Here is a 15,000-nt window from a genome sequence, read left to right as displayed (position 1 = left end):
TTCTTTGTTTCTAGAACCTTCCCAGGATGTCATTTATATTGCGCATTTTGTTTTTTTTTTTGAATTTCCGTTCGTGATAACGACACCTAATTTCGTTCAAAGCCGATTATACTTTAGATTTTAAAGTTGTGGGGTTTAACATTAGATTAAAGGAATGAATACAGGATTAAGTTTAGTGTAGGAAGAAAGTTGACGCTATGGTTAGTATTAGTTAGAAAGTATTAAGGTTAATTGAAAGGTGTTATATGTGGGATAAGAAGTTTGTTTCAAACCTCGGGCCGACCAAAGATTTGTGAGTGGATTTGCAAGACGGAAACTGAAAGAAGCCCATCGTATATATATATATATATATATATATATATATATGTATATATATTCTTTTATTCTTTTATTTGTTTCAGTCATTTGACTTCGGCCATGCTGGAGCACCACCTTTTTAGTCGAGAAAATCGACCCCAGGATTTATTCTTTGTTAGTCTAGTACCTATACTATCGGTCTTCTTTTGCCAAACCGCTGAGTTACGGGAACGTAAGCACGCCGGCATTGGATGTCAAGCGATATTTGAGACACACACACACACACACACCACACACACACACACACACACACACACGCATATATATATATACGACGGGCTTCTGTCAGTTTCCATCTCCCAAATCCACTCACGAGGCTTTGGTCGGCCCCAGGATATAGTAGAAGACACTTGCTCAAGTTGCCACGCGGCGCGACTGAACCCGAAATCAGGTGGTACTTAATCTATCCACCCCGAAAGGATGAAAGGCAAAGTCGACCTCGGCGGAATTTGAACTCAGAACCTAGCGACGGCCGAAATACCGCTAAGCATATCGTTAAGCGTGCTAGCGATTCTGCCAGCTCGCTGCCTTAATAATAATAATAATAATAATAATAATAATAATAATAATAATAATAATAATAATAATAATAATAATAATAATAATGATAATTATGCAAGGTTATGTACAGTTTGTCTTGTTATGACATCACGGTATCGTTGTGACGCATGCGCATCGTATACCTTTATCAGACGGGTAGTTATGGCGGATATATCAGCCTTCGTATATTTGTACCCCAGTGTCACTTTGAATGCAGGCTAGGCTCTCACTCAAAAAAAGCAAGAATAAGGTCTTTGGTACGTGGCTTAGTAAAGAACAGGTGTCACATAATTCTTCTAGTTCTGATTGGCCAATATTTTTGGGATGTATTTGTATCGAAGAAGGCCTCTGTGCTGTACCAGTGTCTTCTAACCTTGACTTGCGCAAATATCTTTGGAACATTCTATCTTGCAAAAAAAAAAAAAAAAAAAAAAAAATCCATGTTGCGCGTTTCTTTCGGTCAATTATTTAGGCCAAATGACGGTTTTTCCTTTTAATGGACAAGCATGTTGGGCATTTCTATTAAGCCTTTGATCTTGGTCATTCATTTTATACACAAGTATTAAATAGATGTGCGGAATGTGAATCTTTGGCAAGTCTCTTAAACTTTGTAATATTATATATTAAACCTTTAAGCCTCTGCTTCTGAAGTCGAATGATATATACATATATGATGTATACATACATATATATATATATATATATATATATATATATATATATATATGTGTGTGTGTGTGTGTGTGTGTGTGTGTGTGTGTGTGTGTGTGTGTGTGTGTGTGTGTGTGTGCGTGTGTGTATAGATATATATTATATATATATATGTAGAATGCTAGGATTATTGATCTAATGATTGGCTGCTTTGCTACATGAAATACTAAACCAGTTTCTGATCATAATTTGTATTTACTTAGAAGAATTTATTTTTGTATTGAGTACACGTAAAAGCGCGTGGCCTTGTGGTTAAGACATTGAAACTTGCGATCGCAAGATCATTGGGTTCGATTCCCGGACCACCGTGCGGCGCGTTGTGTTCTTCAACAAAGCACATCACTTCACGTTGTTTCAGCTCATTCAGTTACAAATGAGTTGGCCTTTGACGGATCAGGGAGGAATGTTTGGCCTGTCCGCCTAACCAGAGGGATCGCATCATTCGAAGGCTGAAATAACGTGAAGCGCATTGTGACCAGCGAGGTATAATAACATCCGATAGCCTGGACGATACTGTTATGACAATACTTGATCGAAAGAGAAAAGCGTTTTGGCTTCAATCGTTTTCGCTTCGTCCCAACATTCAACATTTTGCCCCAGCTGCTAGACAGAAGAAAAACTGGTGCCAGCCTTGCTTCAGCTGCCGGTAGCACCCCGTGCGCGGGGTCGATATCACGTTTCGCAGCCGTCTGGAAGCGCTCGGATCGGCTGTGAGTGATTACTTTGGTTCCCCCAGTAGCTGGTTTCTAGTTTATTTTATTGACCTCGGAGAAATAAAACTACAATATTGACCTCGGTGATACTTGAGCTCAGAACGTTTGGATCGGAACCAATTGTTCGAAACATTTTTTTTCTGATGTTTTACCGATTTTGTCAGTCCAACGCATTATGTAATAATCATAATAACAACAACAACAACAATAATAATTTTGATGATGATGATGATGATGATGATGATAATAATAATAGTTATGATAATAACATCAATAATAATAATAATAACGGCAGTTATAACAACACCAATAACCGTTAAATTTTTGAGCGTTTCTATTAACCTTGATTAGTTTTCTGCATGTTTTCTAAAATGTTCCTAATTTTTGATATAAGCACTATTTATCAAATTTTGTAATAATAATAATAATAATAATAATAATAATAATAATAATAATAATAATAATAATAACAATAATGATGATGGTAATGATGATGATGATGATGATGATGAAGGTGCTAACAAGAATAACAACCTCCAAAACAACAGCAACAGCAGTAACCAAATCACCGCCACCACCACCACCAACACCTCCACCACCACCAACAACAACAACAATGATAATAATAATTGTAATAATTGATAGTTTGTTGGCGGCGAGCTGGCAGAAACGTTAGCACGCCGGGCGAAATGCTTAGCAGTATTTCGTCTGTCATTACGTTCTGAGTTCAAATTCCGCCGTTGTTCACTTTGCATTTCATCCTTTCGGGTTGGATAAATTAAGCACCAGTGATACACTGAGGTCGATGTAATCGACTTACCTCCTTCCTCCAAAATTTCAGATCTAACGCCTATAGTAAAAAGGATTATCATTATTATCATTATCATTATTATTATTATTATCTCTGCAACATGCTGCAGCAACGAGCCAAAGAGGGAGCCTCTACTTGGTCATTCTATATGCTAGAAATAGCAACCAAATCCAAGTAGGATCATACTGTTAGTGACTTTAAATAGAAAAAGGTATACATAGCTGTTTGATTCCGTTGTTTTTATGAAAAATGAACTCTTAATATTTGGTTAATTCAATATTGTCAGTGTGTTTCTGTTTGTCGGTATGCGTGTGTATGCATGTGTATGTGCATGTATGTGTGTGTGTATGCGTGTGGTGTGTGTGTGTGTAAGTGCGCTCATTTGCATATATATACATACAGACATTTATATATATATATATATATATATATATATATATGTGTGTGTGTGTGTGTGTGTGTGTATGTATATATATATATATATATATATATATACATATATATACATGTATATACACAAACATTTGAGGTATTTAACGGAATATACTCCACTGCAACCATTTGGGGAAATCGTTAGAGAACTTAACTTCGTTGTATCATTTGAGGCCTTTTGTGAACTTCACCCGACTGCAAGAATTCTACTCTAGGCACAAAACCGAAATTGTCGGGGATGGGGGGGGGGTAGTCGATTAGATCGACCCTACTACGCAACTGGTACTTAATTTATCGACCCCGAAAGGATGAAAGGCAAAGTCGACCTCGGCGGAATTTGAACTCAGGACGTAAAGACAGACGAAATACCGCTAAGCATTTTGCCCGGCGTGCTAACGGTTCTGCCAGCACGCGGCCTTAAAACAATAAAAATATTGTATGACCTCCACCACTGAAATACATATTGGAAGGATAACTAATAATATTTTCTACTCTAGGCACAAACCCGAAATTTTGGGGGAGGGGCGGCCAGTCAATTAGATCGACCTCAGTACGTAACTGGTACTTAATTTATCGACCCCGAAAGGATGAAAGGCAAAGTTGACCTCGGCGAAATTTGAACTCAGAACGTAAAGACAGACGAAATACCGCTAAGCAATAGTTTCTGTCAGCTCGCCGCCTTCCGGTTGCAAGAAATTTGACTACTTTATCGGAATACAACCCTTTGCAAACATTCCGTTGCAAGAATTTGGAACCCTTTGCAAGCTTCAATTCGTTTCTAACATTCAGGACAAGCATCAGCATAAACCTAACTTCCTCTCATAATGCACCCCCACAAAAAAAAAGGAAAAAAATCAATAAACGGTTATAGATTCTGCCTTTTCCTCTCTCACCAACTGTTACTAAGGAAGCCCCCTGCCGGCTGCAAATGCAAACATACGGACACGCCTGTGTCGTTAAGAAGCTCGTTTCGCAACTATGTAGTTTCGAGTTCAGTCCCACTGCGTGGCACCTTGGGCAAATGTCTTCTACTATAGCCCCGGGCCTTGTGAGTGAATTTTGTCGACTAAATTTGTGGGGGCAGCCTGTATGTGTGTGTATGGTTGGATGGAGATTTAGCTGTTATTTCTAGCATATTGAATGACCACCCAGACGCTCCTTCATCAGAGTCATCAGCATTTGCTGAAGATTTATGTCTATTCGTGTCGTTGATTGTCATGACTCGTAATTTTCTCTTTCTCTCTATTTTTGATTGGTTAAAATAGTTTTAAGAAATCGGAAAACAATCCTGATCAGAACTCTGCAGAAGTATACGATAATCCAAGCGTTCAACGAAATTGGCGACGTTCTGGACGGCTTCCCGACCGCGTCAGAGGTCAGCATTTGAACCAGCGAAATAGAGCTCAAAACGGTGGACAAGATTCTGGCCAACAGAATGGAAATTCCGATCAGCGACGCCAGCAAAGCTCTCTTCGGCGGCCTTTCAGCATCCGACGCGATTTTGGACGAGATAGCCTTAGATACGAAGGTGGACGTCGGCATGAGTATAATTCTAGACGAGATTACGATGAACGTCAGTACGGAGGTGAGCGTGGAGATTATGAGCGAGTTAACTATGATGGTTATGAGGAAGGGCCTTACGATGGAGACGGGCACAATCGAGGTGGCCATCATGGAGGCCGCCATCATGGAGGTGGCCACCATGGAGGAATGCATCATGGACGAGGTCACCATGGAGGGAGACATCATGGCGGTCACCATCGTGAGGAGCGACCTTATGGAGGTCACCGTGGAGAAGGGCATAATAGGGGAAGCCTTCATGGGGAGGGCAACCATGGAGGAGGTCACCATAGAGGTGGTCCCTATGGAGGAGGTCACCATGGAGGAGATCATCATGGAGGAGGTCACCATGGAGAAGGTCACCATAGAGGAGGTCACCATGGAGGTCACCGTCATGGGGAGGGCGACAATGGAGGCCATCATGGCGGTCACCACAATGGAGGCTGCCATCATGGCGGTTATCATGATGGAGGTAGCATTTGCTATCGTCGGAGCAACCGACGAAACAGATACCCTAGCTATCAACGCGACCACTCTGACGATTGGCGCAGCTATGATCCACACTGTGGCGTGAAAGGAATGGTATTGGGCCAGCACTGCACACAGAACTACGAATGGGCCGTCATCCCACCACCACCTTACGATAGAGAAATGACGAAATTCTATGATGCAGAGGAATCCCAGCCGCCACCAACTGATGACGCGAGTGATCATCCGAGGAGGAGGCTTCCAAGAAGTGTCAGGTATTTTGGTTCCAAAACATATTGACATAATTATATATATATTTTTTCGCCAATTAAATCTATGAATTTACATCAAAAGTGTGTCTGTAAATGTATATACCTGCATGCATGCATACATACATGCATCTAGACATGAAAATATATACATATAAACGCATCCATAAAACAAACATACAAATCTGCGCATACACTAACACCAAATACTGCACACACACACACATGCACAAATACCTAGATGATGTTGATAAAAGTTCCAATGAAGGAGCCTTGAATCTATGTTAGAGTCCGGCTCTTTCTCTATTGGCAAGAAATACAGAAATGAAACTGGTTGATAACATACATACATACATACATGCTTACATACAAAGAAGTCTGTCCTGAAATAAACTCAGAAAATCCCTCTGTTATGGAATACATTCATAAACACCAACTCGATTTTTTTCTACGGCCTAACCACTGGTCCATTGCGCCTCTATGAATATAATATAGCATAAGCAATTATTATTTATGTTATATTATATTATATTCATAGTATATTATGTTATAATATAAATAAATTATTGGATTGTCATTTGTATCTCTCTAATTAATTCATATATATATATATATATATATATATATATATATATATATATATATATATATATATATATATATATATACATACATATATATACATACATACATATATACATATAAATATATAACCACATTTTAGATAATCGCATTCAACTGTTGAAAGGTCAACCATTCACCAGTACACAAGAGAGTGATCATTATCTCATGCACACTCTTACAAAGAGAAGGAAGGTCAACGGCCATGACCTTTTGTAGAGGTCACCGAGACTAGTGTTGATGAAGATTGGCGGAAACAACCATGATGTTAGGCTTTTTGATGCTGTTGGAAGTGGTGACGGTTGTGTGTGTGTGTGTGGGGGGGGGTGATGGTGTGTTTTGGAGGTGGTGGTGGTAGTAGTACTTAGACCCACATCATTCCTAATTAATTTGATCTGTGATCTCAGCTTATTAACGAAAGAAGGAAGGAAATGAGCTACGTTTTAATGCAGCTATGATATTGTTCCAATCTAGACTAAACTGTGAAAAATGGCCTCATGAGAAACACTTTTTGTTGTTGTTGTTCTTGTTATCTTATTGTCGTCGTTGTTCAGTCCCAAATCAGACCAGATATAGCAAATCCATGATCAGATACTAATCGAACCGTGATCCCTTAAACAACAAAAGAAAATTCATCCTAGTGTAATATATCTTTCTCAAGACCTCTTTATACAAGCTTTCCTTCAATCAGCATAAGGCTATAGAGTTTGAGATTTTGATACTTACTCTTCGTCAGACAATGGAGGAAAATCGAAAAAAAAAAAAAAAAGAAAAAATAGATGCTCTCTGGTATATAATGAGATACAGAGAAAGACATGATATCACTTATTTTTTTATTTTTCTGATTCTCACGCACTGATGAAAGACAAAAATCCCAAAAAGTTTGGTGCGTTATGTTACACGACACTTTAGTAATCCTGAAAGAAGTAGTAATTAATTAACATATTTGGTTAATTACTACTCTCTTTCTTCAAACTCTCAAATTTCTTTAAGTTGCTGCACGTGACAAACCCCAACCTCTGATCGTATTGCACAAAACGTCCGACATAAAGTGTGATTCGAAATAAATTTGGTTACTAATTTTTGCGGTTTTTTGCGATCCTGTCGACGGTCTCTCGTTGGATCTTTAATTAGCTTTTGCCGCTGCTGGTGCAGTTGTTATTGCTGTGGGTGTTGTTGCTATTGTTATTGTTGTTGTTGTTGTTGTTGTTACTAATGTTGCCAATGATGTTGTTACGCTAACAATGTTGCTGCTGAGGATTAATATTATAGTTATTATTGATGTTACTGTTACTGCATATGCTTATAGTGTTGTTGTTTAGCCTCGGGTTAGTCTTCACCAAGCTGAAAAACAGGTTAATAAGGAGTGGCGCACGAAAAAGTAGCCCAGGTTCTGTAGCATCTTATAAATACAGAAATAAACTTATACACGCAAAAAAAAAAAAACAATCCACCAGCCTTTCCTTTTCAAGTGTCTTTGTGTTAATATGGTGGAGGCGCAATGGCCCAGTGGTTAGGGCAGCAGACTCACGGTCATAGGATCGCTGTTTCAATTCCCAGACCGGGTGTTGTGAGTGTTTATTGAGCGAAAACATCTAAAGCTCCACGAGGCTCCGGCAGGGGATGGTGGCGAACCCTGCTGTTCTCTTTCACCACAACTTTCTCTCACTCTTTCATCCTGTTTCTGTTACACCTGTAATTCAAAGGGCCAGCCTTGTCACACTGTGTCACGCTGAATCTCCCCGAGAACTACGTTAAGGGTACAAGTGTCTGTGGAGTGCTCAGCCACTTGCACGTTAATTTCACGAGCAGGCTGTTCCGTTGATTGGATCAACTGGAACCCTCGACGTCGTAAGCGACGGAGTGCCAACAACATGTGTCAATATGACTGCGTGTAGCTGCTATTCAGAAGATATGTGTAATAGTTTACTCGTTTGCTCGTGTCGCCCACTTTTAATTGCTGTTTACATGTGAAACGATATGGCTTCAATTTTACACTTTCCAACATTCGTTGCAATGATCTCCTGCTTATGTGAGACTGCTGCGCCAATTCATGTCCTGGCTTCTTTGGATTTCGAACAATCGTTTGGCGAACGTCCTGAGTAATGTCCAGCGTTCGAACTGTTGTGTCACTTTGTTTTGGGGGAGTTTTGCACTGATCCCCTAAGCGCTCCACTTCTTAACCAACGTTTGTATTGTTCTCTTTACCAATAAGCCTTTACCTAGAAACTTGACTTCAAACATTTCACGCGTTTTCTTAAAAACCCCGTTCTCACATCTCACATCTTAACAAATCCCTTTCTCACGCTTCCACAACCGCCACTCTTTTCCGTTATTGCGTACGTCATTTTTCAGAAAAGGCCAGAGATGTTCACTCAATGCAATCTTACACTCAACTAATGGGGGTGAGAATGTGATGAAGATGCGGTGAGGATGTGGCGTGGATGGGGTGAAGGTAACGTAGCCAACTGTCGAAAATAACATAACATTTGCAAACGAAACATTTGCTGGGTGCTTTTTAGGTGGGTGTAAATTCATTTCTGTATTTTAGACTATGCTACGGAACTCAACGTGCTTCTATCTGACCATCTCGTATCGTATTCAAAGGCAATATCCAAAAGCACTTTATCCAATGTGTCCTTCCGTTTCCAATGCGGTAGGGAGTAATTTCAGAGAGACTTACATTTTATTTCTAACGCGTCGAACGGGCCACGCGGTTGATTATTCGGTGACAGAGGAAACAGTGACATTTTTCAATTCACTTAACACTGCATCCCACTGTCATCTCTTCCGCGACCCGACGCCGCCACCCGACTCCACCAGTCCCATTATTAATAGGACAGTATGAAGCTATGTGGTGTGTAGTGGTGTGAGACGAGGGTGGTGGTGGAGAGACATGAATTCGGTGGATGATGGTGGCGGTTGTCGTGTGTGTGTGTGTGTGTGTGTGTGTGTGTGTGTGTGTGTGTGTGTGTGTGTGTGCGTGTGAGTATATAACTGCGTCTGTGAGTATATATGCATGCGTGTATGTAAGAATATATATGAATATATGCATGTGTGGTGAGTGTGCGTGTGTGTCTAATGTAATGGCTGAAGCTTGTGGAGGATGGTGGAAGTGAATGGTAAAAAAATGGTGGTAGTGATGGTGGTGGTAGTGGTGGTGGTGTTAGTGGTGGTGTTGATGGTGTTGGTGTTGGAGGTGGTGACGGCGTTGAAAATAATGATGGATGGTGTCAGAAGATGGTGGTGGTGGTGGTGGTGGTAGTGAAGAGTGGTGGTGGTGGTGGTGGTGGTAGTGAAGAGTGGTGGTGGTGGTGGTGGTAGTGAAGAGTGGTGGTGGGGGGTGAAGAATGATGGGAGAATGGTGGAGAGTGGGTAGATGAAGGCGCACAGAGTGTGATGGAGGGTGCGCGGGTGGTAGTGGTGGGGGTGGGGGGGTGAGGGTGACGTTGGTAGGTGTCGGTAGTGGTGGGTGCCCAAGGATCAGATTTTGTCAAAAATGTTTAAAACTAATATGTGTGTGTGTGTGTGTGCGTGTGTGTGTGTGTGAGTGTGAAAATGTTTTAAAAATGAGAAAGTGTCAGAAATATCCTTTCAACGTTCACCGAGTTTGTGTGAGAATTTGACTGCCAGATTGTCAGTCAAACGGTCTGTCAGCCTGTCTGTCTGTCAGCCTGTCTGTCTGTCAGCCTGTCTGTCTGTCAGCCTGTCTGACTGTCTGTATGTCTGTATGCCTGTATGCATGCGCGCGCGTGTGTGTGACGGTGTGCGTATATGTATTAGCATATGAGAGTCTGTTTGCATGTCTGTCTGTCGGTATGTCTGTGTGTGTGTGTGTGTGTGTGTGTGTGTGTGTGTGTGTATGTGCATGAGTGTTTGTATGATAACCTTAGCCCTTTCTGTCTGTCTGTCTATCTATCTGTCCGTTTGTCTGACTGTTGTCTGTCTGTATGTATATATATATATATATATATATATATATATATATATATATATATATATATATATATATATATATATATATATGTATATGTATATGTGTATATTCGATCCCCCACTGAGTTTAAAAAATAAGGGGGTCACCTTGGATTATGTGGTTCTGAACTTCTTGCAAAAAGAATGGATAGTCACGGTTGGAATACCTTTGCCTATAGGTCAATTTCATCAGGACGGACCTAGCCTTAAACACCACCACTACCAGCAGCAGCAGCAACAACGATTGCTACAGCAACACCAGCAACAATAACAACCAGAAAACACGTAGGCTGTAGAGGTGACTACGGCAATAGAATTTCATATGAATGCGATTATGTTGTTATTTCTAGTATTAGCAAGTCTCACCTCTGTCTAAATGATTCTCTCAAACTATCACATAGAGACAGCTTCATATACAGATGACGTCACATTCACAAATTGCCAGCCTTTCTTCAGACATTGCTGCTCGACTCCAAGGTTACAGCGGTCATCTTGAAGCTTGGCAGCACATCAACCGAGTTAGAATAATACCTACTAAATATACTGCTCTTGTTTATAACAGGCAAACTAGAGAACACCAAATATAACCTGTCATCACACCTAGTAACATAAACATGCAATATATTGAGAAGACGTTGGGAGGATCATTGCGCCAATAATAATAATAACGCACGCAAGGGTTAAATATCTATTCTTTATTATTTGTCAATTGGTTAAATACCTAATTAAGTAATCGAACGTTTGTTTAATTTGATAGAAAAAAATCATCGGTTGTTTGTAGGCCAAAGTCCTTTAATCGCTAATCGTGACCTTTTCAATGGCTTACCTTCTCCCTTCAAGGTCTACTCTGTGTCCGAGAATTGGTCTTATGCCCGTGTGTATGTAGGGCCCTTTTGTGTGTAAGTAGATGTATGTATGCTTATGTATGTATGTAATGTATATGTGCATATATATAATTTTTGTTTAAGAATTATATATATATATATATATATATATATATATATATATATATATATATATATATATATATATATAGATAGATATATATAAATTTTGTTTAAGAATTATGTGTGTGTGTATGTGATTTTCTGTTTGTATTCGTCCCATCGCTGCTTGACAACGGGTGCAAGTTCATTTACGCCCCCGTAATTTAGAAAGTTTTACAGTTTTGTTTTTTTTCTTTAATTTCGCTCAGATAAATATCTCAGTCTTCACTTTAGCACAATTTGAACTTAGAACGAATGCAAAACAAATTGATGAAAACTCTCATGATATTTACAATCGTTTTCCAGCCTTTTTTTCCGAATGTACCATTTACCTATCTATCTATCTATCTATCTATCTATCTATCTATCTATCTATCTATCTATCTATCTATCTATCTATCTATCTATCTATCTATCCATATGTGTTTGTGTGTGTATATATATATATATATATATATACATATATACGAATTTCGTTATATTTTACTCTAAACATTGTCTTCATTTTTTGTTTTTCTTTTTTCTTTTCATCTTGGTAGCTTCCGGGTGTCTTTTGGAAATGGCAACGGCAGAGCCTGGTGGAAAGGGTGAGTATCCTCCACTGTCATAAAAACACACACACACACACACACACACACACACACACACACACACACACACGCACACACACACACACACACACACACACACAACTGCCTGTGCGTTTATGATCGCACGTGCGCTTGTGTTTCTGTGTATAAGTGTGTCCATGCTTGTTTATATGTTCGACATTTCAGGCCAAACGTCTGCAAGAACAAGACCACTGAAGTGACCAACATCACAGACAGCGACCTGCAAGTCCATCAAGGCAGCTACAGCAAGGCATGTGACCAGTCGTTCTTCAGCGTCCGCTGCAAAACCACGTAAGTTTAACTACCTAGTTATTATATCTTATTAACACTAACACATACACACACACACACTTATATATATATGTATATATATATATATATATATATATATATATATATATATATATATATATATATATATATATATATATATATAAACAAACAAACGAAGATGTGTGTTCGAGTCCACAGCTAACCACCTACACTTTTTTCTGCAAAATAGGGGTAGTTTATCCTGTTCAGGCTATATTACTAGCATTATCCTGCGTTTGAGAATCTAAAATCACTTATTTAACTTTCTTAGACATCTCAACGCTTCTAAAAGCAAACTTCATTTTTGTTTGTTTACGTTTGTCGTAATTTGAATTTAACATATGAGAGCGTCTCATAAAGCGAGATTTCTATACATCTTAAATTTGCAGAAGAATCTGTAGTGGGGGAGTTTAGCTCAATCGGTCAGAGCATCGTGACGCGTAATCACGGAGATGTGAGTTCGAGTTCACAGCTAACCACCTGCATTTTTTTCTGCAAAATAGGGGTAGTTTAACCTGTTCAGGCTATATTATTAGCATTATCCTGCGATTGAGAATTTATATATATATATATATATATATATATATATATATATACATATATATATATACATATATATATATATATATATATACATTTATAAACATAATTAAGGGATCAGCAAATATTTGCTTCACCACATACCGAAGTTCAGAAATAGCAGCTAAAAAAGCTGAGACTCTAACAGATAGCATTACTTGTAACTCACAAAGGCAAAAACAAGAAGAAAAAAACAATGAAAACTAACCATTCCGAAGTTAATCGTAGACGCGTTTCTGGATTATGAGTGATAAATACTCAATTTCCTTCATCAATACGATATTCCAGTAGTAAATTCGACCATGCTAGCAAACTGTGTATGCATGAACGAGTGAACATCATACATCGACACAAGCCTGAAAGCATAACCGAATCTACCTCGGCCAGCCAGTCCACTATCCTTCCTTCAAGAAATTACCATGTGCGTCACAAGCAATACCGCAGAGAATCTGCGTTTACTAACAGGGAGTGAATAATTATTACAAATTAAAAGGGTAAAAGTTTATCAATTTATTAATAAATCAACAATTAATAATTTTTACCAAGCCCTTCGGTATGTAAGCACCATTATCGGTGGAGAACTTATTTAAAAGTTCATATACATTTATAAACATAATTAAGGGATCAGCAAATATTTGCTTCACCACATACCGAAGTTCAGAAATAGCAGCTAAAAAAGCTGAGACTCCAACAGATAGCATTACTTGTAACTCACAAAGGCAAAAACAAGAAGAAATATATATATATATATGTATGTATATATAAATGTGCTTTCGCCTAATAACTGCTAGATTGCTAACACGAATTTGTCTGTAATATTCCTTCTTTCTTCTCTCACTCTAGAATTATTGAAGATGCCGAAAAAATGGAGGAGCTGGAAATCATGGAATGCTGTCCTGGTTACTCCAGGAAAATTGGCGATTTTGGATGCCCCATAGGTTTGTATATACAACCGATGCTAGTGTGTTTACGTCCCCGTAATCTAGCGGTTCGGGACCGATAGAATACTACTAGGCTTACAAAGAATAAGTCCTGGGGTCGATTTGCTCGACTAAAGGCAGTGTTCTAGCATGGCCGCAGTCAATTGACTGAAACAAGTAAAAGAGATAGATAGACAGACAGACAGAAAGACAGACAGATAGACAGGTAGATAGACAGGTCTACCTATCTGTCTGTCGACAGATAGGTAGAGAGATAGATAGATACATAGATTAGATAGATAGATAGATGCATACATACATACATAGACAGACATACAGACAGACATACATTCAGATACATAGATAGATGGACAAATAGACAGACAGACAGACATACAAAAATACATGCAGACAGACAGACAGACAGACAGACAGGTATTTATTGGCAGTGTGATAACCTACCTGGCATTTCTCTCTCTCTCTCTCTCTCTCTCTCTCTTTGTTTGCAGCTGTGAAATTAGTTGACACTTTTACATTCCTCAAAGAAAACAACCTGACCAATTTCATGCACGCTCTGCAGACCATGGGACTGGAAGATGACTTCCAAAACGAGAACATCACCATGTTTGCTCCTATCAACAGTGGCTTTCAAATAAACGGAAAACCGGTTCCACCCCCGAAAGTGAAAATCCAAAATGTAGGAATTATTTTGTTTTCCTTTGTATTTTGTTTTTGTTTATTTTCTTTGTATTTAAAATATTCTAGAGGCTTGACTGTACGGGAAACCTACGGTTTGGAGTTCAAACCTTCTGCGTGGAACTTTGGCCGACCAAAGCCCTGTGAATGGATTTGGTAGTGGGAAACTGGAAGAAGCCGGTCATATACATATATATGAGTAAATATATATATATATATATATATATATATATATATATATATACATACACACACACACACACATATATATATATATATGTATATATCTTTATATCATATATATATATATGTGTGTGTGTGTATATATATATATATATATCGTGGTGGGGGTGTTGCATTGTTTACGTTCCCTCTCTCTATATTTCTCTTTCTCTCTCTTCTCCCTCCTCCTTCTCTCTCTCTCTCTCTCTTCTCCCTC

At 38.9% G+C, this 15,000-nt stretch overlaps 1 protein-coding gene across 2 annotated transcripts in view; it reads left to right on the top strand.

Moving 5' to 3' along the window:
• The window catches only part of LOC106879642 (transforming growth factor-beta-induced protein ig-h3), a 28,638-nt gene that overhangs the window by 4,484 nt on the left and 9,154 nt on the right, over nt 1–15,000 (top strand). The window contains exons 2-6 of one of the 2 annotated variants that reach the window (XM_089340033.1): nt 4,830–5,867; nt 11,983–12,030; nt 12,220–12,345; nt 13,789–13,883; nt 14,375–14,562. In XM_089340033.1, coding sequence (XP_089196159.1) covers nt 4,830–5,867; nt 11,983–12,030; nt 12,220–12,345; nt 13,789–13,883; nt 14,375–14,562 — 1,495 coding nt within the window. The remainder of the gene's footprint in view (nt 1–4,829; nt 5,868–11,982; nt 12,031–12,219; nt 12,346–13,788; nt 13,884–14,374; nt 14,563–15,000) is intronic. The other variant, XM_089340034.1, reaches the window with a different exon arrangement.

This window comes from Octopus bimaculoides, chromosome 23 (assembly GCF_046866305.1).
Source record: "Octopus bimaculoides isolate indiv1 chromosome 23, ASM4686630v1, whole genome shotgun sequence".
Taxonomy (NCBI): domain Eukaryota; kingdom Metazoa; phylum Mollusca; class Cephalopoda; order Octopoda; family Octopodidae; genus Octopus; species Octopus bimaculoides.
This window is presented reverse-complemented; position numbering and strand designations above follow the sequence as displayed.